Source organism: Rhea pennata, chromosome 4, assembly GCF_028389875.1.
Source record: "Rhea pennata isolate bPtePen1 chromosome 4, bPtePen1.pri, whole genome shotgun sequence".
In the NCBI taxonomy this organism is placed as follows: domain Eukaryota; kingdom Metazoa; phylum Chordata; class Aves; order Rheiformes; family Rheidae; genus Rhea; species Rhea pennata.
The window spans coordinates 73,641,709-73,667,561 of NC_084666.1; the positions used below are offsets into that span (position 1 = coordinate 73,641,709).

Here is a 25,853-nt window from a genome sequence, read left to right on the forward strand (position 1 = left end):
TATCTCAACTGTGAGGGCAGTTTTTAACAGATGGTGCCTGACATTTGGTCCCCACCAAGAAACAACCCCCTCCCCAGAAGCAGCATTAGGAGTTCTCTTGCCCAAGAAGCAGAACTGGTTTGATTTAAGTCCTTTCAACCCAAGGAGGGACCAGCTTTCCTCAAGAAACAGAGCCTCTTGCCCAGCTGGCCCACCTGTATGGGAGAGAGAGGGGAGCCGCTGCTACTCACTCTGCGGGTATGCTGGCCGGGCCCCCGCTTGCAAGTACATGTTGTAACCAGATGTGGCTTGCTGAGGTGGCATGTTGGGGTTAGCAGCACCTGGCATGACAAACCCTGGAGGAGGTGGGGTGTCTCCCTGCAAAACAAGAACGCAGTAAAAAGGGAGAGGGAGAGATAGGGATTTAGTTGGTGATGGTAATGCAGTGCTGAAGCAGAACTGCAGTGAAATGACCAGCTCCCACTTAAAGGCCTTAAACCCCATTCCCTTTAAGAGCCATTCACACAGGGATAAATAGCTCCAATCATCCCACTGCCTTTGGATAGCCACCATTTTGCCCTGCCTAACAGTGAAGCGCAGTCAGAAGTGTTAAGGGTGATTTGAGTAGCAGAGGATCACGCAACTCCCTGCCCAAGGAAGAGGTGTAGCACTATCTGTTACTCAGCAAGTCAGAGATGGCCCTGCTTTCAGAGGCCAGAGATGGCTTTCAACTTAGTGACTCAAGCATAAACTCTGATACTCATTATTTCCGTGGGAAAGGGGAGAGGAACTACCAGTATCATCACACTTCAAATATTCTAGCGCGGGCCAATAACTGTGGAGCTCAGGTGACGTGAGGCTTTTCAAAGCCACTCATCAGGGTAACAGCTACACATACAGCACGGGATGCAGAGGGAGCAAAACCTGAGCAGACTTGGAACCTGCTCCTTCTGCCTAGCCGCAGGCTGCGTAAAGCACAGACTGCACCAGGTGCATATCAGAGTGAAGCAGGGTCTCACGGAGAGGAATAATGAAGGTTATACCTGTGTGTCAGAGGGACAGCCTGCAGGAGGATGGCTGGGAAGGGCAGTAGGAGTTTTGTTACTCCAGGTAGTGACAGTAAGGGCAATTCTAACCTGAATTGAACAAAGAAATACCAATCATGGAAAACAAAACAATAAAAAAAGTCTAAAGGGTATCAAAGCACAATGCAAAGAGGTGAACACAAAAAAGTTGGCATGCTGGGACATCTGACACAGACAAAAAAAAAAAATCAAACTGATGTAGAAAAAGTGCATTAAAGACAGACTAAATCACTGTGGACTCAAACTAAAGTGGTTTGCAGAGTGAAGACAAAGCACAGAGGAGGGAGCAATTGCAACAGGCCGTGGAGCAACTGCAGTGTTACACGTGCCAGTGAGCCAGGTCTGCCACAACATTACTATAGACCCCCTCGTATCACATCTTCCTAACTCTTGCAGAAGCTCCCCCCAGGCTACTGCACAGCAGGCACCAAGCATCACTAACGACCACTTGCACATTACATGTCCTGTGTTAAACTCAGTTCAAACTTAAACTGCATTTCCATGAGGTAGTAAGTTAAGCTTACAGTCTATTAAAAAAAAAAAAAGTATAACCTGAAAAAGAGCTCTCCCACAAGCACCTTAACAATACCCAGCAGGTCTCCGCAGCCCCTGCTGGGTATGAGATGCCTCCCTTGCTAAACCTTCCTTATTTGCCACCCTGAAGCCCTTCAGCTTCATACCACTGTCGCTGCCCTGCCGACAGGGCAGAAGGCAAGACCCACCCCACGCCTGCGACGCCCCTGAGCGAGGAGGAGCCCTGCCACCTCCACCTGGGCAAAGGCAGAGTGAAAGCCACAATCCCGGGGTCCCGGCTGGCTCAGCTGACTTCAGTACTCCCAACACTGCGCAGTGCCAGGCTAATGCTGTAGTGAACAGCCGCTGTCAATGTCTGCATAACTCAGAGTGATTTAAGTGATTTCTTTCTTCTCATTTGATATTTGTTTTCTAACTAAAAATAGCATGCAAAAATCCACAGCCAAAGGGAACTGAAGTTAAGAACACATTTCTATTTGGGACAGCAATTAAGCAAACATTGCCTCGAGCTGAAACAAGCCGATATATGCACTTTTAAGTGGAAATTGAACAAAACAAGGATCACATTAAGATCCAAATGTCATTTATTTTCTTTTCTGGTTCAAAATATCACTAAGCCCTGTTCTGACACATCCCTGTCCACCTCAAGCCCCTTCCGTAACTCCTGCTCACCAAGGGCTCCCTAGAAAACCAAGGGCCAGAGAGGGTAACTCACTTGCAGTGTGCTCCTGGGTCTGTATTACACCCAGGCTTTCTATCACATGCAGGGCTTTCTTAAAAGTAACTTGAGGCACTTCTAAAATGTGAAATTTCAATTTAAAAAGCATTGCTATGATCACGTCATCTAGAGGAACGCTGTTTTTTCCACAGTCAAACAAGAATGCCAATATGCAGCATTGTTTCCAAATGGAATTCACTGGTTACAAGAAGGAAGGTCAGAGACAGAAAATAGCTGAAGCAATTATTTGCAATGATACATTTAAAATGAGATATAATGGTGTTAGCAAGGTGAAACTCCGAGACTGGGATAAAGGCTTTGTTCCTTCTGAGATCTACCTTGTTAACACCTTGGAGAGAGGGCAGAGATTTCCCTGCAAAGGCTTCCACAATCACTGACACAGAGGAGAACCACCCCCACCATCACTCCTCAGCTGTTTTCTCCTACCTGACCCCCCTTTCCTGGGGAGGGCTGTCTGAAGGGCAGCACTGGCAGCTTGCGCCCATCTCCTCTGTGTAAGGACAGTGTTCACATCACTGACATTTCTGCTCTTGAAAAAACCCAGCCCAGAGTCTGTGTGCACAGAAAGGCCAGCAGCTCTCCAGGACTTGGCTGGCTGATTTAAGGACTTGCAATGCTCTTTAAGTGGATGCACAGCCAGGGCTGCACACCATGCTGCTCCAGTGACGGCCAGCGTCCTGCCGTGTGGTCTGATGCAATGCCATCCTCGGGCCGGCAGCAGAATAAGGGCATCTGCCTGCCTCATTTCTCCTCTTCCTTCCTGCACGCCCTCCAGCTCCCTTCCAAACTCTGTACTTACCGGCTCTATCTTTCAGCACAGCTCGTGTTCAGCTCTGCCCAGGCCTGCCTCAATCCTACGCGCTGCCCGTGCTGCCAGGCCCTGGGAGGCTTTTACAGTAGGCCATTCCAGCAACAACCGCAGGAACATGCCTTGTTTCCTGCTGCTGCCACTCAGTAGCTTCTGCAGCCAGCAGTGGAGCAGCCTGTGTAGGAGCGTGGGGGAAAAAAAATAACCAGCCCAGAAGAGGTTGCTGAGTGGCATGAGCAAGCCCCAAAGGCTGCAGAGGTGGGAGTAAACCAGGGACAAAGAGAAAGCAAAAAAAAAAAAAAAAAAAAAAAAAAAAAAAAAAGGCCACAACCCTTTCACACTGTTGTCCGTAGCACTGAAATGCTTTGAATGAAAAGGGGGAGAGAAATGCTCTCCGGAACCAGGCTACCTGACAAGGTGTTTGAGAGATGTCTCCAGAGAAGGAGTAGAGGGAGGCACAAATTAATTCTGCCCACAAGACACTCTGTGGCACATCACACACTCATAGCTCAGATGAGGAAAAAGAAGAAACAACTGCTCTACCCATGACTTTTCCAGAACCCAAGCACTATGCCCCTCTGTAGACCACCTACCTGTTGGTAATACTGATGGGCTGGAGCTTGGGGTCCTTGCATCAGTCCAGCCACAGAGCCAGCTCTTGCTTTGGGCACGGGCTGTCTCTCGTACGGTGCCTTCAAGGCCTCCTGGCCCACTGGGAGCTCCCCTTGAGCTCTGCAAAGCCTGTCTCGTAACAGCACAATGTTTGGCTGCAAACAGGAGAGCACAGCAAAGGAAGGTCACCCGTGCCGCCTGCCATCCAGCGCATCGCACCAAGCTGCTGGCTGGCTACACACTAGGGAGCTCTTTCAGAAACCTGCTCAGCTGTACTTAACTGAAACAAGTCTTTTCTGCAGGAGAAACATGGCCACTGGACCTGCCTTACAAGTGATTTGGAACACAGCCCTGCTACACACTCCCAAGCTGGCCAGCCCATGAACGCCAGCTCACAGGGAAAGGGAAATCAAAAGAAAAACAACGAAGCATCAAGGTACGCGCTTCAGTGCACGCACGGGTTGCAGCAAGGACAACTGCCTCCCCAACGGTCACTGGCTGCAGGACAAGGCTGTAAAACATAAGCGAGGAAAAACGAGGTCACACAGTACTGCCAGCTCCACGAGACCAACGCAGGAACACAAGCTTGGTGACAAGAGGAACTAAGTGGCACGCCACAGCCAGCCTGCCAAACACAGGATCTGTAGCAAGGGCATCTCAGGAGAGGCAAACAGCCTGGCTGTTGCATCCTGACCTATGTTTCAGTAGCAATTCTGCAGGTTAAGTGCACCACACAGATCTCTGCTTGAAGTGAGCTTGTTTAGATAAGCAGCAAAGTGGAGAAAAAGGCATGATGTACCTGGTTGGTGTTTTCGGGGAGAAATGTCAAAGCTGCAGCAATGCTGCCCTGCGCAGCCAGGAGACTGGCGTACTGGCTCATCTTCTCGGCCAAGAGGGCTCCCACAGCGTTAGGGTCCACAGCCTGGGTGAGCTGCACGGCTTTGCGCAGGATCACAACTTTCTCTATTAAGTCCTGGAAGATCAGGATAAAGAGGGAATGAGGACAAAGAGGTGAAGCAGACACAGACTACCACCACGTGGGCTGCTCCTCGGGGTCAGTGCTATCAGGATTTTCTCTGATGCCAAGCACACAGATGGCTATTGTCATGCTGAAGGCATGGCTCTCCCAGCATGTGGGACAACAGAAAAGCAGCCACACACCACAAGTGCCTAATGGCAAAGCCATCAGTGTGCTGTGTACAGCTCAAGGCCAAAAGTTTAAATAAACAGAATTTTGGGGCCCTAGCAGTAGTAGCACGTTCACCAGAACAATACTCTTCCGTAAGATATTTGGTGAGAGCCAAGAGCATGGATGGCAACCACGACTCCCATGACAACACCTCTTGCTATTACAGCCATGGACACTTCCAGTTCTTTCAGAGCATTTTAGTGGGTAATGCCTAACCATCTGAAGTAAAAAGGATCTAACACTTCCTTTAGAAGACTTGTCTACAGTTTTCTGGCAATACCTGCCAAGAAAGCCTTCCAGGTATTCACCAGAAATCCTCCCTATCTTGCTTTCCTTCCACGGCCCCGAAAACAGGGCCCCTGTTAGTTGGATCTTTTCCTAGCACTACATAACAGAAATACTTTCTAGTCTGTTCTCTCAATCTGTGGTGTTTTTCTTTCCTCAGTGTATTATATTGAAGGTACTGCAAATGCTAGTTTCTCAATAATAACATGCAGCCCCTCTTCTAAACCTTAAAATAAGATACAATGAGAGCACACTACAAACAAATTTCAACAACAGATCACTAATAAGGACTGTTTACTGACTGTTCACCAATACATTCATGTTTTTCCTAATAAATCAGTACCTTAAGAGAGTCAATAGAAAAATCAAGGTAAAAACAGCTTCTGGGACTTCCAGCAATTCTATATCACAGTTAACAAGCAGCCTAATTATAGCTCAGATATGATTTGTCAATTTTACTGTCTGAGAGGGGAAAGTAGCACAATCAAAATGCAAATTCAAACTGAAGGTAAGTCTTTAAGAAAGTCACCACACTCAAGAGACTGGGAAGCAATTTCTGTAATTTGAAATTGAACTAGAGAAAGATAACAAAAACCAAATTACTCCAGTTCCTTCAATTTACCAAAGATACAGACTTAGAGCACTGTCAGGTAGCATGTACTTTCTAAAACTGGCCCTTCGAAGGCCCCGGACAGATGGAAGAAACTAAGATAGCATTATAACAATAAATTATTCAGCAATTGCTTCATCTTACTATCATCACTCTTTTCCCAAAATATTTCCTATAAGCAACATTTCACTGCTGGAAACCAAACCTCCAAGATGCAACCTTCTACATAAAACCCTCACAAGAAACTTTATCTAAAGTTATTCTCCAGAATTAAGTATTACTTTATTTATTTCTTCCTCTAAATATCTAAGCCATCTATTCCAAAGGAAAAATGTCCCAGTGTGTACCTTATTACAAAATGCTTTAACATTTCAAAGCTGCTTCTCTCCTGAAACCATCTATTTCCTGCAACGACCTATACGCCTCTCACACTGAAAGCACAAAAGATTGTAAGCACAATCACCCAAAGAACAGAACAGACATGGGTTGCCATGCTTCAGATTCCATTTTCCAATACCATATTTGCATGCTATTTCTACTAGATCACCCATTCCAGAAAGAAAAGGCTTGCAGACCGCAATACATGCGGCCAGAGAGCAAAGATGTGCAATAGGTCACTTGATTTAAAATTCAAGCCCACATGTACCAGTACCACACCACATGATCCCGATGTGTTACTCCCAGCATCTTTCTGCACACAAATACCAACCTGAAGGGACAAGGGGCTGTTTCCATCCTGAGCTTTGGTCCAGCAGGCAACGAGCTTTTCCACGTTGCCAGCACAAATGTAACAGAGACAAGCTTGTGTCTGCAGAAGGCTGTCCCCCTCAGTCTCCAGTCTGTTACCCAGCAGATCTAGGGAAAAAAAAGAGGATCCCCATGAATCACCCCAGACATCCCCCTGTCACTGCTGGGGCAGGGGAAGCTTACAGTGCCTGGCACCTACAATGTCTTTGCTCAGGGCAGTGGAAGAGACTGCTGCTGGACTCCGTCTATAGGGACAAAGTGTCCAGCACGGATCCTCTCATGAGAGCCCAGAGCACTTCAGACCAACTCATGCAGTGGGCACAAGGACTTGTCTAGCACTTGCAAACTTGAAATGTGTCAGAAGGAAGATTCAGCTGACAAAAGTAGGGTCAAGAAGCCAGGGCTCAATTCTCCCCTCTGCCACCCACTGTTCGCATACTCTCATTCAAGAGGGTGACCTGAGCGAGCAATCAGCCAAGGAACAGCAAGCAATGAAGCTACAAAACTGCTCTGGGCTGACGTGCCTGCTCTAGTGAGTCTGTACAGCTCCACAGACACCATAGCTGGCACAAAAGGGACAGAGGGGTGTCAGGCACAGCTCCCTTGCAACACCCTGTCTACTGGAAGTAAGTTTTCACACAGGTTAAACAACCCAGCCTGGCTGACAGCCATCCTACATGCAGGACAGGCATGTTCACCAGTAACTTACTGGACTGTCAGGGCTACAGCAGGTAGCAATGCGAAAGAAGGCTGGGTTTCCTCAGCAGCCTTCCTCATTTTCTCACCTTTCAGTGCTTGACAAGTGTCTTAGGTCACGTTTACAAAGCACAAGGTAGCTTTCAACAGGTGTAGGCTGCCTCGGCAAGCTTGGGCAGCCCTCAAGGGCACAGTGTGATGTGCTGCAGCAGAGACAGGCCCCTCCAACATGCTTCCTAAACCACCTGTGTCCACCACAGACAGGGTCAGGCCTGCAACTCATCTGCTCCAGCATCTGTGGCAGAGCAACAGGAAGAAGACTCCTTGCCAAGAGTCAAAACGCTCCTACGAGAGAAGAGTGACGTGCTGCTCTGCACCATTTTCACTAATATCTCATGAAGCACCTATCCAAACTGCTCCCTTGGCTGAGGTGACCACCACATCATCACTGTTACTGGTCTCAAAAAAATGGAGGCTGGTGGCTGAGCATAGCATGGCCAATGCTGAGACCCAGCTGCTTACAATGCCCTGTACCCCAAAAGAAAGTAATGTGCTGGGAATATCGCACCTCAGAGGTTCATTCCTCCCCTCCTTTGCAGTAAAACTCAATCTGTATTACTGACTAAAGGAGCTATAGTAAAGCATTACAATAATTCACCTGAAGGAAAACTGCAGAAAAGGCATAGCTTCGCTAGAAATAAGTGAAATAAATGGCATCCAGCCTGTAAAGTGTCCTTACCACAGAGGGCTGCAAACTCCTCTGGCCTGGCATAAGTCAGCACAGCCGCCAAAGCTTCTCTCCAGTTCTGCAGATCACAAGACTGCACAATCTCCTTCCAATTCTTTGTTACAACAGCAGTGATAAGCTGGACCAGAAGGAGAGAAACCACAGTAAGAGCCTTGGTAGGATTTCCTTTCTTTGTGGACATAGCATGTCTATCTGCTGAAGAGTACTCATTGCCACAGTATTCAGGAACAGGGCAGATACTGCACAGTGACTCAAAAGCTCTACAGGGGAATACAGTTTTGCTCTAAATGGAGTTCCATAAAAATAAGAAAACAAGCTAAGGTAACACAGTCAGGGCAATTATTTTTGCAATAAAATATGCATCAAAGGAACACAAACATTTGCAGGCTGAGTTCACTGCAAAGGGTTTTCAGAGTTGTTTTTGTAGACAAAGATGACTTAACAGGAATGGAGCTATAAATCTTCTAAACAAAACCCAGCAAGGAGAGCGAGTTTTGTCTCTCAATTAACTGCTCTGTTCAGCTTTAAGCTCTTGGCCTTAAGTTGACCAGTGAGGGGCAATTAAAAAGGCTGCTCTAAAGAGGCAGGTTGACAGCAACACCCCACAAACCACAACATCACTGCCTTTTGCTCACGCAGTCAGCCTGCCAGTCCTTCCACATGTCCTTCAAGCCAAATTCCCGTTCTTGTGCTCAAACACTGCCTCTTGCAAGAGAAACTTGACAGCTGTGCTCACTCTCAGTGAGCAAAACCCCTGTAAAGCCACCTAAACTAAAAATGCAACCTAACCGCAATGCCCTTATTCATTTGTTAACACAGGCGCAGCTCAACTCTGAGCAAAAATACCTTTCTTCAAAGGATGAATTGCAGTAAAGAATATAGTTCCCATTTGCTAAAAAATGTCTTGGCCAAATACCAAAACATTTGAAGAGAAGAAGTCCTAGGGAGTCTTACTACTTCCATTTCTCTTCACTTGTCCAATACTAGAAATGCAAACTGTTCGTATCTCTAATTGGATTGTAGAAAACGGTCAAAATCTTGCTTACAGACCCTGGCCTGTGGTGCTAAGTGCCTTCTTTCCCCAGATGACTGTGCTTTTTGACCTTCAGCTCTACTCCAGAAAAGCACTTAAGCACATGCTCCTTTTAAAGGCTGCCTATTGCTACTGCAACACCCTCTTGGGCAAGGGACTACTGAAGTGGCATGTAGCAACTTCTTTCCTCCTCATGCTTCTCTGTGGCCCCATCTCCCACTTCGCTGCTCTCCTGTTGCTGTTCTCATGCAAACACTGAGGGAGAATGATTTGAAGGAGCAATGTCAACAATCACTAGCGTGACAGAGGGGAAAAGAACAAATAACCAGCTGGCCATAACATCCTGTCTCCTAAATATCCGGTGATTAGGTTAATGTACCCTGGCTATACTTAGCTATCCTCTGTGTGTGCAGTGAAACCAAGAATCAGCAAGGTCTAGGTTGTGATTGATCACAGGTAGGAATTAACGTAATGCTACAGACACTGAGCACAGGCCTGTGTGCAGCACATGAGAAGTACGTCAGGACAATGCATTAAAGTGCATGCTGCTTAAGATGCTTATCTTAATCAGGGAGAATTTACTATCATACATGCAGCTCAAAGACACTCAAAAACACTGAAAATAAATCCTTTCTCCCGGCTAGCGTACCTCTTCTGTCCCTTTCAAGGAGATACATTATGAACAGTAAAAAAACCAAACCAAAACAACAACAACAACAACAACAAAAAACACCTTCCATTCATTGTTTGAATGACTAACATCATTGTTTTCTCACAGAAAGACATCTATAAGATGCCATGGAAACTTATAACATTAAAAAGGGGTTGGTGAAGGTTTCTTTTTAGGTGAATATACATACCCTGGTAATTTTGCTCTGCACTTTAGCAAAGTATTTTTCCTGGGTCCTAGAGAGCAGCTCTTGTCCGCCTGCGATGGCCAAGATAATGGCATCAGCCATGCGGTTATCATGCAAGCAGAGATCTACTGCACTCTCAAAGTTCCCCGTCAGCAAAGCCTGGGTAATCAAACCATCCACATCTGCAACAGGAAAAAGGAGTGTATTTTCAAACAAGTGTACAAAACTCAGCTAAGGATGCAACAGCAGGTGATTTCCCCAGCGCTGCTCCAGGCAGCTATTTACAGGGATGCTGAAGTTCATTTTCAGTCTCAAACACAATAAGGTCAAAGGCAAATCTGATGGGACACTTTCAAGCATCACTTATCTTGCTTCTGGAACAAGATGCTGCTATTTCATAAATGGCACCTTTCTGAATCACCTCTCAAACAACCACTCTTGCATACAGTGCCAGAAACAAGATTACATGTAGACAGGGATCAAGGGACCTTCTGTGTTACTCAAGATCCCCTGGGAGTTTGAGCACAAATAGAGAGGTTAACACTCCATGCCTGATCAGGCATGTGTTCTTCTATGGTATCAGAAATCACTCTCAGGGTAGCTGCATTTCAGTGGTGAGGCATGAGTGCTGTATACTTCCTTTCCTTCCCTAAAGGGCTTGAATTATGAAATGCCTTGAGACTGCTGGGAAATCAACAGGGTTAGAAGCAAATAATAATAATCCTTCATAATCTGTACAGAAGTTTCCTTCTCATGGGAAAAACAGTATCAACACCAGTATTTATAGTTCTCAGCACATATAATGAAATAAACAGGCAGTTTCTCTCTCTCTCTCTCTCTTTTTTTTTTTACCTCCACTAACAGAGATGTTAAACGTCTTCTTGGCAGACACTGAATCTCCAGGTTCTCGTTTACGGTCCTTTAAGCTCTAAAAGAGACAGGTAAAGTCTTTCAGATTATGTAAGCATATAGCATAAATAAATACAAGTTTAAAGATATGCATCTTGCATTAGATGGTAAGGTATACTTTGAAACTGACATTCCCCTAAGAGATCAACACCCTAGAGGGGAAGAGCATAGTCCCTGTCATCTGTTACAACACTGTTTCAGCCCAGAATAATCACAGCTTCCCCTGGTGCCTGCACAAAGTCAAACCCTAAGTATACTGAGAAAGTCCTGGGCTTATCAGAAGACCTCCAACACACATCAATGCATGATTTAAAAAACAATGTTCTGTGTGCTCAGAGTTGACCACATTTTTAAATAGATGCCCAAGGGAAAAAATACTGAAACCTCTAGATTTCTTTCCACCAGGGTAAGGTTTATGCAAGCCTGAGCTGTGCATACATGGAGATGACAAATAGCAGCAGCCAGAAACCCAAGTACTGACCTGCAGAAGTAAATGTGCTGGCACATGCAAGTGCCACCCCATTTCACCCCTCAAAACCAGAAATTCTCTTTCCCTTCTCACTTACCTCCACAAAGAAGTAACTACAGGAATGCTACCAAGTCCTTACTCTGCTCCATGTACAGTTTGAACTCATCAACAAAACAGCAGGTACCAGGAGTATACCCTGGTCCAATGAAACACATTTTGGACACAGAAGTCCAGAGTACTCCAGACAGGCTTAAGCACTCTGCTGGATTGGTTTAAGAGAGTTCTGCCCTGACAGAAGAGACTTCCTTACGTAAGTTCCCCACAAACAAAGCAGACAGCATCACCTGCAAGCACTTGGATTTTTTAGTTTTAAATAAAATCCATAAAAAAAAAAAAGCATAATACCAAGAGAGAAGTCTCTTTACCATGAACCTCCACAGCATGACCAAACTAGAGGGCAGACACTGTCCTATCTGCCTCCTCTGCCATAAGCCAGGACAAATACACGCGATGCCTGCTGAAAACACCTTGCTTATGTACTGATTAGTGAAATGCTGTCCTCTGAGAGTGGAGTACAGACACACAGTTGACAAACAGTACATTTCATATGGGGAGGTAAAACAGCAACAAGTATCACACTTGGCTCAGGTACAGAGAGTGTCTGGCAAGTGGATTTACTGTACGATGATGCGTGAAGTTTTCCATAGCAGTCGAGAGCACACTGTGACTGGCACAGGAATCACATGCCCATCCAGTTACTTCACATGCGCACTGCTCAGGCATCATGAGTGGCTTCAAACTAGCCTCCTGAACATTTACTGCTCTGCTGTTAGGGTAAGATCGTGTCTGGATGTGAAGTCTCTCCTAGAGCTGAGATGTATGTGGCATTTAATGCCTTCATAATTGCATACAGTACAAAGCTTGCGCCAATGCATACATGCGCCCTCCACTACATAGTCTAATAAATTAATAAGCAATCAAGCATCTAAGATACGGCTAGGTCTCTCTTCTGGTGTCCTTAACAGGCTATTATACAGACCCAACAACTGCACTGCCCTAACATGCACAAGCCATAAACCGTAGTTCTCATCCTCAGACAACTACAGGCAGGCACTGAGCACAGGTTTAACCCCACCGGGGAGCTCACGCTGAAAACGCCACAGAACGGGCAGTTTGTGAATAATGGCTCAAATTCTAACCCACAACGGAGCCCGAGGGAATGAGGAATATTCATTCCCTGCTTAAACAACAATACTGCTATCTTCAGTACTACTCAACCTCACTTGATCAAGGCTAGGTCCTCAGTCCAAAGACCTGTCCCTGTATTTGGCTCCAGGTAAGAGCAATGGAAACAGGGCTGTTCATACGGACCGAAGTGAGCAAAAGCTGTATGAACCAAGAAACAGATGCAGAGCACAAACTGTCCAAGACGAATCTGGCAGAACTGTAGCACCGGTTATTGACAGGACAATCAGCTGCTGAAGCTGGGGACTCCAATACTCCCTGCTGCGCACAGGTGTGAACAGGCCAGCTCTATAAGGCCAGTGGGAACCATGCAGAGAACAACACCCCTCTCACCCAGTACCACACCTGGTTCCCTGCAAAAGGCTGTATCTAGAAACAGAGCAATAATCAGCTGACAAGTTAGTAATAATCAATTAAAAGGAGGTAAGAAAGAAATAAGGAAAGAGAGGAAAAAAATTAAAATGAATTACAATTACTGCTGCAGAGCATTTTGTATGTGTTAGGTAAATTTTGGAAAGTGAAAACTGCGGATGACCGAAGTAGTCCTTGAGTTTTATGCCACCTGGTGTGTTACAAAGTCAGCTCAATCTTACAAATGAGCTCATTCTCATTCTTGCCACTGAGAACTTACTCATACAGTGTCTGATGCTGATGAGAAAACCCCAAGCAACTTCACAAGAGTCCACATTTTACTCAATCTACACATGCTCTTATATATTCATACATCCTCAGCATCAGGAAAATGCAGTGAAATGCTGTTAATAGCAAAGTAAATACACAGGAAATCAGAGTTAGTCTAGAGGGCAGTGCATACCTCTCCCAAGAGCTGCTCTTCTGTAGCCTGGCCTTCACCTGCATCGTTCAGTACAGATTCATCAGATTCTGTGGGAGCCTTGAGAAGAGAGAAGCAGCCGTGGGTGGAGGGGAAGCCAGGAGAAGAAAAAGAAATACTCTTTCCTGCAGAACATAGCCTCCACCTGCCTGACAGTGCTCACAGCTGCCTGCAGTGCATAGGAATGCATCAGAAGTAGATGTGCAACCACAACAAAAGTGGCAGAGGCCCTCCATTTCCTTGCTCCTTGTTATTACCTTATGCTGCTTTCATCTTAGTTGCCTGAAAGTGTTCAGCAAGTCATTTCTATTAGGCAGCTACTGGCGACAGTCGAAATGTTTATGGCATAATTTCAACACAGTAGCACTGCAAACAGGGTCTGGCCACACAGAGGGAGCACAACACCCCCTGGAGACAGCAGGGCACTACAGACTGTGGCTGTTAACACTACAACAGGCAACACCTGAACAGCAGCTGAATCACTCTCGCAGGGAAGTCTTACAGGATCTCACAGCTGGTCCTGCCCAGACTCACCTGAGCAGTGCCCTGTGCTGGCCTCTGCAGGAGTCCAACCCATAGTCAGGGTGGTGCACAGTGTACGCTGCGCAGCAAGACACCTTCTGCCTTCCCCATCCCCCTCTGGTGCTGGGAGGGGCCAGAGCTCCCTGTCCCAGGCTCCTCATCCCACTCACTTGCAGCCCGACTCCCTCACTGCTGTGATATTCAGGCAGCATCTTTTACTCTGCTCTCCTACAGCAGGAGAGACCCACCTCCAAAGTCACTTAGGAATGTACAGATTTTCTCTTTTTTTTCTTTGAGGATAAGGGAAGATACACCCAAGCTTTCCACTGTTAGCGTGGAGGCCGTGATGCTGCTTTTCACACTAGCTGTCCATCAGCAAGGCTCTCCCCTACCCCACTGGTAGCAGAGACAGCATCACTGGATAAGGGAGCAGAAGGGAAAAGCAGAGACCTTGAGCCAAAACCTGTGACCGACAGCCCTTTGCTATGAAATTGGCGAGATTTGAAAGGAAAAAGTTTTGTTCATTTAAAGTAAGTACCTTCATCCTACTAAATGTAGGATGTTCTCATATGCTGGGTTATTCCTGACATGCTATGGGACAGTTACCAAGCTGCAAGGAAAGTTATTCTTACTTTGCACATTATTGTAGCATTGCAAAACTATACAAAGCTGTATAGTTTTGTGTTTGCTTACCTCTCCCAATTCACCATCTGCAAGATTTTCTTTATTCAGAGCTGACGTGATCTAAAAGGCAACCAAGATTGCTCAATTAAGTGCTTTTTAATTTTAGGAACAGACCTCTCACTGATCTCTGACTGCAAAAACTGGTTATGTAGTTAACATATTACTTGCGAAACAGTAAACTAGAGCAATCCCCTTCCCCATATTGATGAGTTCACTCCTAAGCTGCCTGTACAACAACCTCTGAGGGAAACAGCCTTTTCTATACCTTTAAATACTTAGTTGTTGACTCAGCCTCAAACCTCACTGGAATTGCTTGACACTAGAAGAGTACAAATGATATTACAGCATACAGGAAAAAGCTCTACCAGCATTGATTAGGGAAACTGAACTAGTGACAATTCCATCTGAGTAGGGCAACTGTCAGGAAGCTGTGGTTTCTACCACAACATGCATACTGCCTTGGAGTAGGAGTTTCCAAAGGAAAAACAAGTTAAAAAGCAGCTTTTATTATTTTGCAAGGCAAATCAGGTCTCCAGATTCCTTAAAGGCCCTCAAAAAGCCTAATTTAATCTATAAATTAATCTATAAATTTTAAGACATATTAAGAAAACATTATTTCAATATCTGGGTACCTGGATTTTCCTGAGGCTAACATCATCTGATTACTACTAGAATAGCAGGGTATACCTCAAACTTAGATGACAGACTTGATTTAAAAATAAAGAGAGAGAGAGAGAGAGAACAAACCAGCTGCTGCAATTTGAGCTGAGTTTGCATTTTTTGTTTTAAACTTTAAGTCATTAGTTTCCAGTGGAAAGGAGTAATCCAGGGCTTGCCCTGCATATGAAAATTCCAGATTTCGCAAATAATGAAACAAAACAGCGTGATCTTTACAAGTTTCTTCTAGGAAGCTGCAACCTATCATCTTTTACATTCCTCATCATAACAGTAACATTATAAAACAAGTTGCCATTTAGTGAGTTTATCATCTTACTATTGTTAACTTTCAGATAAGATGACCTGTATTTTTCAACACTAGAAAATATGGATTCCACTTCAGTGTGGAATACTTCGCTGAGTAACAGATATGTGACAATGTGACCTAATAGGTCATCTCATCTGTTCCTCAAATACTGAAATAGTAGGGTAATCCAGCATTTCAGGCTGCTCAATTCAGCTACACCTATTTTCCCAGCCTTTCCCCCTGTGCACAGCAGATCAAATCAAGAGCAGCAGCAGCAAGCTCCAGTCTCCGTAAGGCTGCCCTATAAAATTAACACCACTCTAGCTACATAAGTGGGACTGAGTTTCATCTAGGTTTTCTAATTTCAATCTGCTTTTGAAAGACAGGATTTCCCTTGTGCTTGCCTTTGACTCATGCAAGAAACATTCAGAAGCTGAGGACAGTGTGTTAGCAAAAACATTTTCTTTGTAATGATAATAAATTGGCCCTGGAGACCATTTAATTTACCAACAAAATGACATTATGGACTCAGTTCATATAATGAAAGTGAGTCACACATTCAAATCCACTGATTCAGAAGTGAACTAGACAGATCCTAGGCACAGCACCAACAGCAGTGAACAAAATACACAGCAGGTATCCCTGCATACAAACAGGGAGATGGCACCGTGCAGTTTGTCTCTGAACAGCTCAGACAAAACCACCCAGTTCAATCTGCAACTTAAGAGCTGTGCAATCTATGTCTAACATTTTATACTACATCTTTCATGCTACAGATGCTTCTCAATTTGTTATTGACACATAATCCAAGTTTTTAGGAGAATCTTATCGCCTCCTGGTGGCTCATTTCCAAATCAGAATACAGAAAAATAGCTTTGGAAAACACAGCCCTTCGGCCTAGCTATTGCTTCTGAAAAATCAGATTTTGCTCTAATATAAGAATCTCTTTCCAGCTTGGAAGAAAGAGCCACACCTGAGAAGTACAAGTTGCTTCCTGGTAATACAACTTTTGCCTTTCCAAAGGCAAACAGATTAGATACTGTGTTTTCCTAAAAAATGCATCCCACAAGCAGGATTATTTTAGCATTTTAAGGTAGTTAATGAAACCCTGAAGAATACGTACATGTCCTTTAAGCCCTCCAAAAAATAAAAGATGGGATTCCACAATACTACAATATAGAGATGTGACCCATTGAAGTTATATGAACAACTCCACCAACAGACAGCAAAGCTTTCTTGTGTGAATCACATCAACACAGGACACTCAGATGCAGATACGCCTCTGAAGTCTGTTGGCTGCTTTGAAATTTTCAGTGAACATCCATATTGCAAGACTACATAGTTAAAAAAAACACACCAAAAAGAACCCAAAGCAGCTGCAATTGCCATAAGAATTCCAAAATTGCTTAAGGCTGTTCATCCAGACAAAATTTTAAGAGGAAAGGCAGATTTCTAGGGTTCTCCAGCAAAAAGGAACACTTGGTACATAAATACACATAAATACACATAATATACAATTATTCAAGTCAGACATGTTTAAGCAAACAGAATCCAGTACAAAGGGTAGTAGCTATATTAGAGCTATTAGAACTGCAGCAGCACAGAAGCACTACCTGCTGGTAAGCACAGAGGAAAAAAAGCATTGTATAAAAACATGTACAATCTTGAATAACCTGTGGTGACTGCTCTTCTAGTCCCAAACATAAATGAGTAATTCAACCACATAGGGCACTGCCAACATTTCAGATTGTACTCTACGGACACATGCATCAGTAAAAGCACTTAACACGCAGCTTTCCAGTGCATTTACCTTCTTCCTTAGATCCTCTTTCCTGTATCCCAAAAGCTCAAGATATTTAACACGTGAATCTTCTTCAAAATTCACCTTTGAAAAAGAAAAGTTTAAAGGAGTATATTGCATCTCAATTTTATTTCCTCTCTGGCTTTTCACTTCACAAGTACAAACACGCAGAGAACTAGTAAATGAGGAGATCGAGTGCATATAAGTGATTCGCGTACCAGCTTCGTGCTGAAACAACTAAAAATTCTTAGTTAACAGTGAAGAGCACATCCAAAGCTGCCCCAAAGCTTTATCTTGCCTCAACAAACTCGAGTACCAAGATGTCCCAACATGAATCCCCCCCAAGGGCCTCCCGCCCCAAGGACCCTTGCTCTTCTGGTGAGCCACCTCCTCTGGTGAGGCTTACAGGCACCATTCCTGCAGTCTATGCTTTGGGCTCCCAGCATCTCTTCTGCTAAAACACTGTACTGGGCAGAGGGAAGTGTTTTTGTAGGGGCCTTCAGGGGAGGTGGGGAATCCCTGAACTGCTGTCATCTTGGTACCTTTAAGAAAGCCCACACGTTTTTCTCAAAGTCAGCCTGGGCCATATCTATTTTCTTCTGACAGTAGCTGACAAAGCCTTCAGATCGCACAGCTTCCTGTAGCTGGTTCGAGCGGGCCAGGAACTCCTTCTCTGTAACAACCTGGCTCACGTAGACATGGTGACGCTGCTGCTGCTGCTGCTGCTGATCAATGCCTGGCTGCTGCTGAGCCTTAGCATTCTCAAACGTAACCAGCTTGCCTCCAAACTGCAATTGAGAAACATGTGCAGTATGTAAAGTGCAATTTTACATTGGGGACTATGTAAAAGCTTACACACTCATTATATATATACACACACACACTTATCTGTAAATGTACTTTTGTACAGTGTTTATATGCACTTCATTCAATGGAGAAAAGTTCCTGGCATAAAGCATTTCACTTGTGGATGACATAATGAGTAACCATACACTGCTGAAAAATTAATCAGTGTTTTGGCACAGAAACCCATTTCAAGTGGACGGACTAAAATCTTCGAGATCTCCAAGCAAATGACAGAAGCAAAGAGTAGGGACTGCTCTCACAGCAAGCAGGGCCTTGCTACCATCTCACCTGGCTCCTCCATGACACTGACAACAATGCTTCTTTAAGTAAATACTACATACATTTAAAATCAAAGACCTTATCCCAAAGCAATGCAACCAAGCACCTGCTGGTGACACAAGTGTTTTTCCCCTCAAGCAATATTTTTGAATATCTACTCAGTTGATGACCCAACTGCCAAATCTGGAAGCTGCAGGGGGTCTCTCCTGCCACTCCTGCACCAGGGGAAGATCTCACAAAGCAGAGCACAACACTGAACCCCCATCTCCAAAGGTGCTTTGCAGGTGCCACCACTACCACCCTCTCTGACAGGCCAACCATGTCCAGCCTTGACCCACACAGAGCCCCTGCTTACCGAGAACGATGCTCCCACAGGTCGCCGGATCCATTTAGGTGGTTTCTTCAAGGGCAGAACGACACTCTGCGAGGCTGTCTGCTGGGGAAGCTGTAGGGGCGGGAGGGGCTGACCTGTACCAAATGGATCCAGATTCCCAAAAGAGGATGAAAGCTTAAAAAAAAAGGGGGGGGGAGGATACAGAAGTGAACACATCATCTCTGATAAAGTAGCAACCAGCACTTATCTACACTAGCCTAACGATCCAGTTAGCATAAGATCCACTGAAGACTTCCAAAATGCCCATTAATTTTTTCTTCTCCCCCCCCCTCCCCCACCCTTCCATTTTCTCAGCTGAACACTTCTCAATACCTGGTCAACCTGCTTCTGCCTCAAGCCGTCCATACTGCCTCCCATGATGGAGTAAACACTGATCCGCCCATCGAATGAAGCCGCAGACAGGACAGCAGGGTTTCTGGGACACCACTGGATATCAAAGCACCACTGCGTGTTTGTGGGCAACTCGTACAGCACCTGGCCAAGAAGGACAAAGTCACCAATTCATGAAATGCTGCTACCCACAGGAATGACAAGAGAGCGTATCTGCAGTGGTACAAACTCACTCACCAACCACCTCTCACCACATACACTAGCCCAAGCTTCTCCTACTCTCCTTATTTCTACAAGCCAAACTGCACACCCCAGCTCTGCCTGCCAAAAAGGGCTCCAGAGGGTAAGAGCAGGGGAGCAGGGCAGTGCTAGGTGTGCCACGCTGAGAAGGAAAAGAAAGAAAGAAAGAGGAAAAAAAAAAAAAAAAAAAAAAAAAAAGCACAAGCAGTGCCACAACCCTCCTGCCAGGCAGGGAGGCTTTTCCCACTCCCCTGGAAGCTCCAGATGACCCATCCCCACTGAATGGGCAAAAAAAAAAAAAAAAAAGATCAAACAGAAAATTACCAGAAACACTATTTCCAGCCTCCAATTCCTCCCATTAAATTTTATATTTAACTCACACAGGACAATCTGCATGCAGGCTATGTCTATGCTGCAGTCACACATACTGATCTGGCCTGCTGTGACTGCGGACTGCTACTGGTACTACTGCCTGCTCCTTCAGAGCTAACCTGGGTATTACACTTTAGAGTCATGTCTGGGCTCCAAACTGTATCTGTCTTTGGAGGAAAACTGGAAAAGTAAAAATCTGCATTCTGCCTGCTCCTGAGCAGGCCTCTGCTCCTGCCCTAGTAGCAACAGGCCAACAACTGCAGCAGAGATTAGCCACATACTGGGGGAAATTCCTCTTTTGTCCATCCCCAAATTTTTGCTGAAGGAGCAAAATGCTAACTTGCCTGTGTCTCCCAGGTAACCTCTATTTTAAATAAAAATGTGTGATATGATTCATTCGAGCATAAAGTCTCCCTAACGGACAGGATCCAGCTCAGATGACACATATGTCACCTCAAACGATCTTCTGCACTTCAGCTGAACTTAGGGACTAGAAGTGCCTTTTCTGCTTCATCTAGCGGTGTCATTCTGGTCACTCATTTTTGGCTGCTCACTTCAGCACTCCTGCTAAAGCGTGACACACATCTTAGAATTGGCTTCTGCCATATGAGGGCCAGCCTGGAGCATATCAAAGCAGCTGTCCCATCCTTACAAGATCTGAAAGTAGACTCAGAATGCGGCTGGCCAGAGGGATCCTACCACAGCACCGCACCTTAGCTGCTTTGGAGGTGGTCAGCATCAACAAATCATCTCCTGACTGAGGTTCCTACACTGGGAGACGACCCCTCTACACAGCAATGCAAGGTCAAGCATGCTCTCACTAAACATCGGGAGATGGGCTGGCAGATGCGCTGGAGACCTGGCATTTGCCAGCAAGGATGCTTTGGCTTTCCCCTTCAACTCAGCAGTGTCAGTCTATTACTTTTCAAAGCACAGCAAGAGACTGGGGCTGCAGGAGGAGTAGCCTGTGATTGAAGTGTCTCACCAAACCACTGCAAACTTGTCACTGTACCTCACCTTCCACCAGTCATGATAAACATTGTCTGGTAGTGCAGCTGCATTACGTATCTACTTCTGAATTTAAAAAATACTTCTTACCACACCCTTTAGGATTATCTTACCCACAGAGCAGCCAGAGTGCTCTAGCATGCCCAAAGCTAGTGTGCCCATGCAGTGGCCCCAGGGCGAGCACTCAAGTTTTCCAGATAAAGAATCCATGTACTTTGAAAGGTATTCCCAGCCTGGAAAGGGGGTGAATGCATTGAAGCAGCTCATAATGATCTGCTACTACTGCAGTAACCTACAAAATCCCTCTATTCTGGCTAGAAGTTCTTAATCTTAGAAGGGAAAAGGACAAATGGTGAAAGTTATTCAGCCACGCAAAGCCCAACCACAAGGAGTACAAAGCAAATACTTAGTTTAAGCGGGGCCATTTACAGTCCTTGTAGCTAGCAGGCTGCAGAGCAGGAATATGAGGAAGAAGCCTTGCATCATCAGACAACTTTTAAGGCACATACGTCCACAAGGTATTGCAGGGCAGGGTAGCAGCCCCATTGCTCAGAAACATCTCTCCCATGAAGGGGAGCACAGATCTCTTCCAACACCACCTCCTCTTTCCTTGTGTTTTCAACACAAGGAAGGAAGCATTGGAAGAACAGGTATAAACAGCATGAGAAAAACTGACTGCTTTTAAAAACACTGCTTTGCTTGTGCCACTGAGATTTTAGAAGTGGTTTGCATACAATACCTCGCCTGTGTTCGGGTTAGAGCAGAGAATTTTAGCATCCTTCCCACAACTAAGTAGCAGCTCTGGATCTGCCATGCTCCAAGCAATGGCCAAAATGCCCCTGTGCAAAAAGTCACAACAAAAATGAAGAGATTAATGTAAATGCAAAATGGTGATAAATATAACATTTTTATGAGTACATTTCTGTGTTAGCTAAGCATTCCACCCTGAAATGGCCTCTGCATTCCTTCCTCTTAGAAGAAGAGAAAACTCTGAATATTATCAACCCTTATTTATTGAAACAGATTCTTTCTATTTGCTCTGCGAGGAGCTCTAGAAAGGCAGCCACTCTACCTGAAAACTGGATGCAACAATCACTTAGGAGAAACTGGATACCAAGATCTCTTATCTATAAGGTAAGGTCAGTGACTACTTAACTGGACAACCTAATTTTGTTAGTCAAAGGTTAATGTGAGCAGCACTGCTGCCAGCAGTTTTGGAGCAGCTACAACACAAACTTATTGCTGTTCTCTTCTCTAAAGCAAGCATTGTTTTTATGGCATAAGGAAAGGCTTCACTAACAAAATGGAATAATTTTTCATAAACCTTCATCTTTTATGGTATTTATACCATAAAAGGTATTGGAGAGCGGGGGCAAGAAAGAAGAGAGAAAAATTCTGCATGTGACAATGTGTCCAGGTGCATTTTTAGCTGATACCAATTCAGGCAGGATCCAGTACTGCTGACCCCTGGCATCTCAATCCCCTCTTCTCAAAAAGCAGAGAAACAAGCTAGCAATTATTTTTCAGTGCAAGGATGCCTTTTCCTTTAAATTCTATTGCCTCCAAACCAGTAGGCCCCAGAAAAGCAAGCCTTTCAAGATCCAGGGCTGGCTGGCTGGCTAGCAAGTCTGGGTAAAATAGGGATTGTTGCTGAAGTGCTGCTCCCAGCAGAGCAAGCATTCGCAGGGAACTGCACAGACAGTGAGACATCCAAACTGATATGCAACTATCAAGAGTGCAAACAGCAAGGAGCAGTGGGCTACAAGAGACTCGTACCTTGTATGGCTTTCTAGAACACGAAGCGGTGAAGAGGCAAATCTAAGATCCCACATCTGAATCACAGGCAGCCTGTCATCCTCCGAGGCCAGAACCATCTGTGTAGCAATATCAGGGTGCCACGCCAGGCCTGAGCAGTGCATCTGAGGGACAAGAGCAGGCCACAATACAAGATAACTAACCAACACCAAGAAATACAAGACAACCAGACTAAAGAGGACTAGATGCACAGAAAATGGAGTCCTGAATGAGTTTCCCGTTTTCAGCTGTATTTCTGGGCACTATTTTGCACTACATTCAGTTAGGATCATATCCTGTTCTCCAAGAATTAGGAGACTTGCAGTTAGTTTCCTGGGATCCTCCTGAAGAGATGACATTGTGCTGTCTTGTTCCCAATCTTATCTTTAAGTATAAGACTACGAATATTCTTTAATATAGGAAACCCTCTATACATGTTTTTGTTGATTTAATATTGTTGGTTTTAATATTTACCAATATTTTAATGATTTTTAATATTTTAACAATCATTACGAGAGGTTATTGTCACTTGAGCACCGCAGCAGGAGATTATAGTCACATGATGAAGCCAGTCTACTGTATTGCCTGTTGCTAAGAGAAAACATACCCGGAACATGGAGGGTTATAAAGTTAATTACAGTAAGCAGTGTAACGACTAAGCAACTTTTCAAAGAGCACAGATTCAACTAAGTAATCTCTTTTTGAATTCTTGGTACCATCTTAAAGATTTTAATAGCAATATCCAGTCTAAAACATACAGAATTACACAAGTATTTCCTTCTCCACAGGCTTAGCAAGCTTCTTCCTACATTAACAATGCCGTTAAGCAGCCACGGTGGTTGGCAGCATACAGGATGCTATTCCTTATAATACCCTTCATGGGCAATGCTCCACTACGTGGCTGCCCATCAAAGCCCTGCCCTCGCTGAGGCTCTGCTGGAAGACAGGTCTCCTCCTTGGCTGCAGCCTGCATCCAGAGTAGCAGAAATGCCGATTGCTGCTCCACCAGCCTCCTGTCATGGCTCAGCCCTTGCGCTTCCCCCACCTGCGATGCTGAGCAAGAACCACTCTGCCTAAGCGGTAAGAGATGATGTTGCCTGCTATGCAGAATTAAAACTGCTTGTACTGCTTGCAAAGCACTTCAGTTGCCTCCTTGACTCTCCAGCAGATGATTCTGCCACAATATGCCACTTCCAGCTAGCTTAAAATCTTTGTGGTAGCCCCAAACAGACCAATACTGATTTTGTTCAAACCTATGTCTCGTTCCATATGAAATTTGACAGCTTTCCCTTGCTTCAATATGCACCGGGATAATTGGGCTTGAAATGCTGATGCTCCCTCACAACACACACAGCCTCTTAACAAAAAGCACTAGATATTCAGCATGCTGTACAGAACAGGAGCAGACACCAGTATCTCTACATCATGTAAGAACAAGCACTACGACCACTATCAGCATGCCCAGAAGTGCCCTCCATCTCCACACAAGTGCCCACACAGCCCTGCAGGAGCTTACTCACCCGGTTATTGTGGTCGCTGACTTTGATGATGGGCTCATTCTTCCTGAGATCCCACACAGTAGCTCGGCCGCTAGGACTGGCGGATGCCAGGATGTGCTGGACTTGCCTGTTCCACGCAATGCAGCTGATGTCTTCGAGAGGCTATCGCACACAGAACAGCCCATCACACCCTTTCAAATGGCCTCGAAAAACTTTATTTTCCACACACTCCTACGATGACAAGTCTCCAAGGAGACTCATCCCAGATACTATATTTGTTCTGCTTTCCTCTGTACATGCACACAAGCTGTACAGCAGAAAACCTGAAAAGACCACTTTTAAAAGCTGCTAGAATTCCCCTAGACCACCTGCATTTCCTGTTTTAGAGCCTGATACATTAGTCACAGAAAATTAAGCACAACTGTCTGCAAGAATGTAGAAGTACTCCACAAAAACACATCTGGGTATAAAAACTGCACATTTGCCTTTGATTATTAGTTTGTGATTTGAAGAGAAAAGGGAAGTCCGCTTGCAGGAATTCTGTTGTCACTTTTTAACTGCTTATTTTCAATCTTAAAAATAAGAGCAATTCTAACCCAGTCTTGCTTATTGCACTGTATTTCCAGTTGTCACTGAGTATGTGGATTAAAAGGTCACACACTTCATTAAAGCAGTTATCAGACATGAAAACTTCCACACAGATCCTAAACAGAGACAAACTTTCTCCAAAATTACTGCATAATCTGATGATGGCCGAAAAAAACCCATTCAAACGCAGTTTTAAACTCAAATTCTTTAAACTGAAGATTGTTTCTCATTCCATTTTCTCGCTTTTTATCCTCTCCAACTTATCATGCAGTTATGCACTAATTTTGCAGTAACCACAAAATACCTGCACAACTTTTTTTTCAACAACTACAGAAATACATGATTCTAAAAAACTTCCTCACATTCTTTTATTTCCTTTACAAGGTTGAAAAGTACAAAAGTCTTCTTTTTCTTCCATAAATCTTTAAACAAGGCACAGGCTCAACACTGGTGCTTAAGTAGAGCAATTACATATTCCTTGAAAACCGCAGAAGTAACTGCCAAATTACTGCCTCATTTTCCGACTTTTCAGTAGCTGGTTTTAGTCTTCCCTGTATTTTCTCAGTCTGCACCTTCACCATCTAAAGATTAATACATGTACTGAAACAAGCCAAGGAATATCAGATGAAACTCAGTTCACAGGCAGCAGCTATGAATATTTAAAAAATGGTGTAACTAGAGAGACTTGGCTCATGATTACCTGCCGCTTGATAAACTGCAACATTTTCCACAGAGCAAAGGGGCACTTAAAGCTTTCCTTGTGATATTACAGTTTTTTTTTTTTTTTTTTTGTAAAATCCCACCACTTGAAGACATGAATTAACTGCAACGCAGCCAGCCAGAACTGCAGGTCTGTTCTGTATAGACATGCCTGCACATGCAGGGTTGCCACTCAGGAAGTTGTGCTGGCCACTTACTGCGTAGAGGTGTGCATGCTTGCACTATCGGGAAACTGGACTTGAGGGCCTACAAAAGGAGCAAATCCCTATGGAGCTGGCAAAAATTCGTGGCTAGACATGAACTATGGGCAAAATATTCCAGTCACAACTGACTTTCTCCTAAACTTTCTCCAGTCACAGAATCAGTCACTGATGACTATCTGTTAAACAACCTAAGCTGCCACTCCATTCAAAGAAAACTCTCCTGAAGTGAAAG

At 44.7% G+C, this 25,853-nt stretch overlaps 1 protein-coding gene across 16 annotated transcripts in view; it reads right to left on the bottom strand.

Annotated features, from left to right (window-relative positions):
* SEC31A (SEC31 homolog A, COPII coat complex component) overlaps positions 1-25,853 on the bottom strand; it is a 46,789-nt gene that overhangs the window by 14,147 nt on the left and 6,789 nt on the right. For 5 of the 16 annotated variants that reach the window (XM_062574289.1, XM_062574300.1, XM_062574291.1 and 2 more), the window contains exons 6-22: positions 24,132-24,272; positions 22,594-22,736; positions 21,557-21,656; positions 19,180-19,341; positions 18,829-18,981; positions 17,891-18,136; positions 17,358-17,432; positions 14,593-14,643; positions 13,360-13,437; positions 10,775-10,850; positions 9,926-10,104; positions 8,024-8,150; positions 6,551-6,696; positions 4,557-4,730; positions 3,739-3,912; positions 1,023-1,115; positions 231-357 (exon numbers count right to left, since the gene is read on the bottom strand). In XM_062574289.1, coding sequence (XP_062430273.1) covers positions 231-357; positions 1,023-1,115; positions 3,739-3,912; positions 4,557-4,730; positions 6,551-6,696; positions 8,024-8,150; positions 9,926-10,104; positions 10,775-10,850; positions 13,360-13,437; positions 14,593-14,643; positions 17,358-17,432; positions 17,891-18,136; positions 18,829-18,981; positions 19,180-19,341; positions 21,557-21,656; positions 22,594-22,736; positions 24,132-24,272 — 2,245 coding nt within the window. The remainder of the gene's footprint in view (positions 1-230; positions 358-1,022; positions 1,116-3,738; positions 3,913-4,556; positions 4,731-6,550; positions 6,697-8,023; positions 8,151-9,925; positions 10,105-10,774; positions 10,851-13,359; positions 13,438-14,592; positions 14,644-17,357; positions 17,433-17,890; positions 18,137-18,828; positions 18,982-19,179; positions 19,342-21,556; positions 21,657-22,593; positions 22,737-24,131; positions 24,273-25,853) is intronic. The other 11 variants (XM_062574301.1, XM_062574296.1, XM_062574294.1 and 8 more) reach the window with 3 other exon arrangements.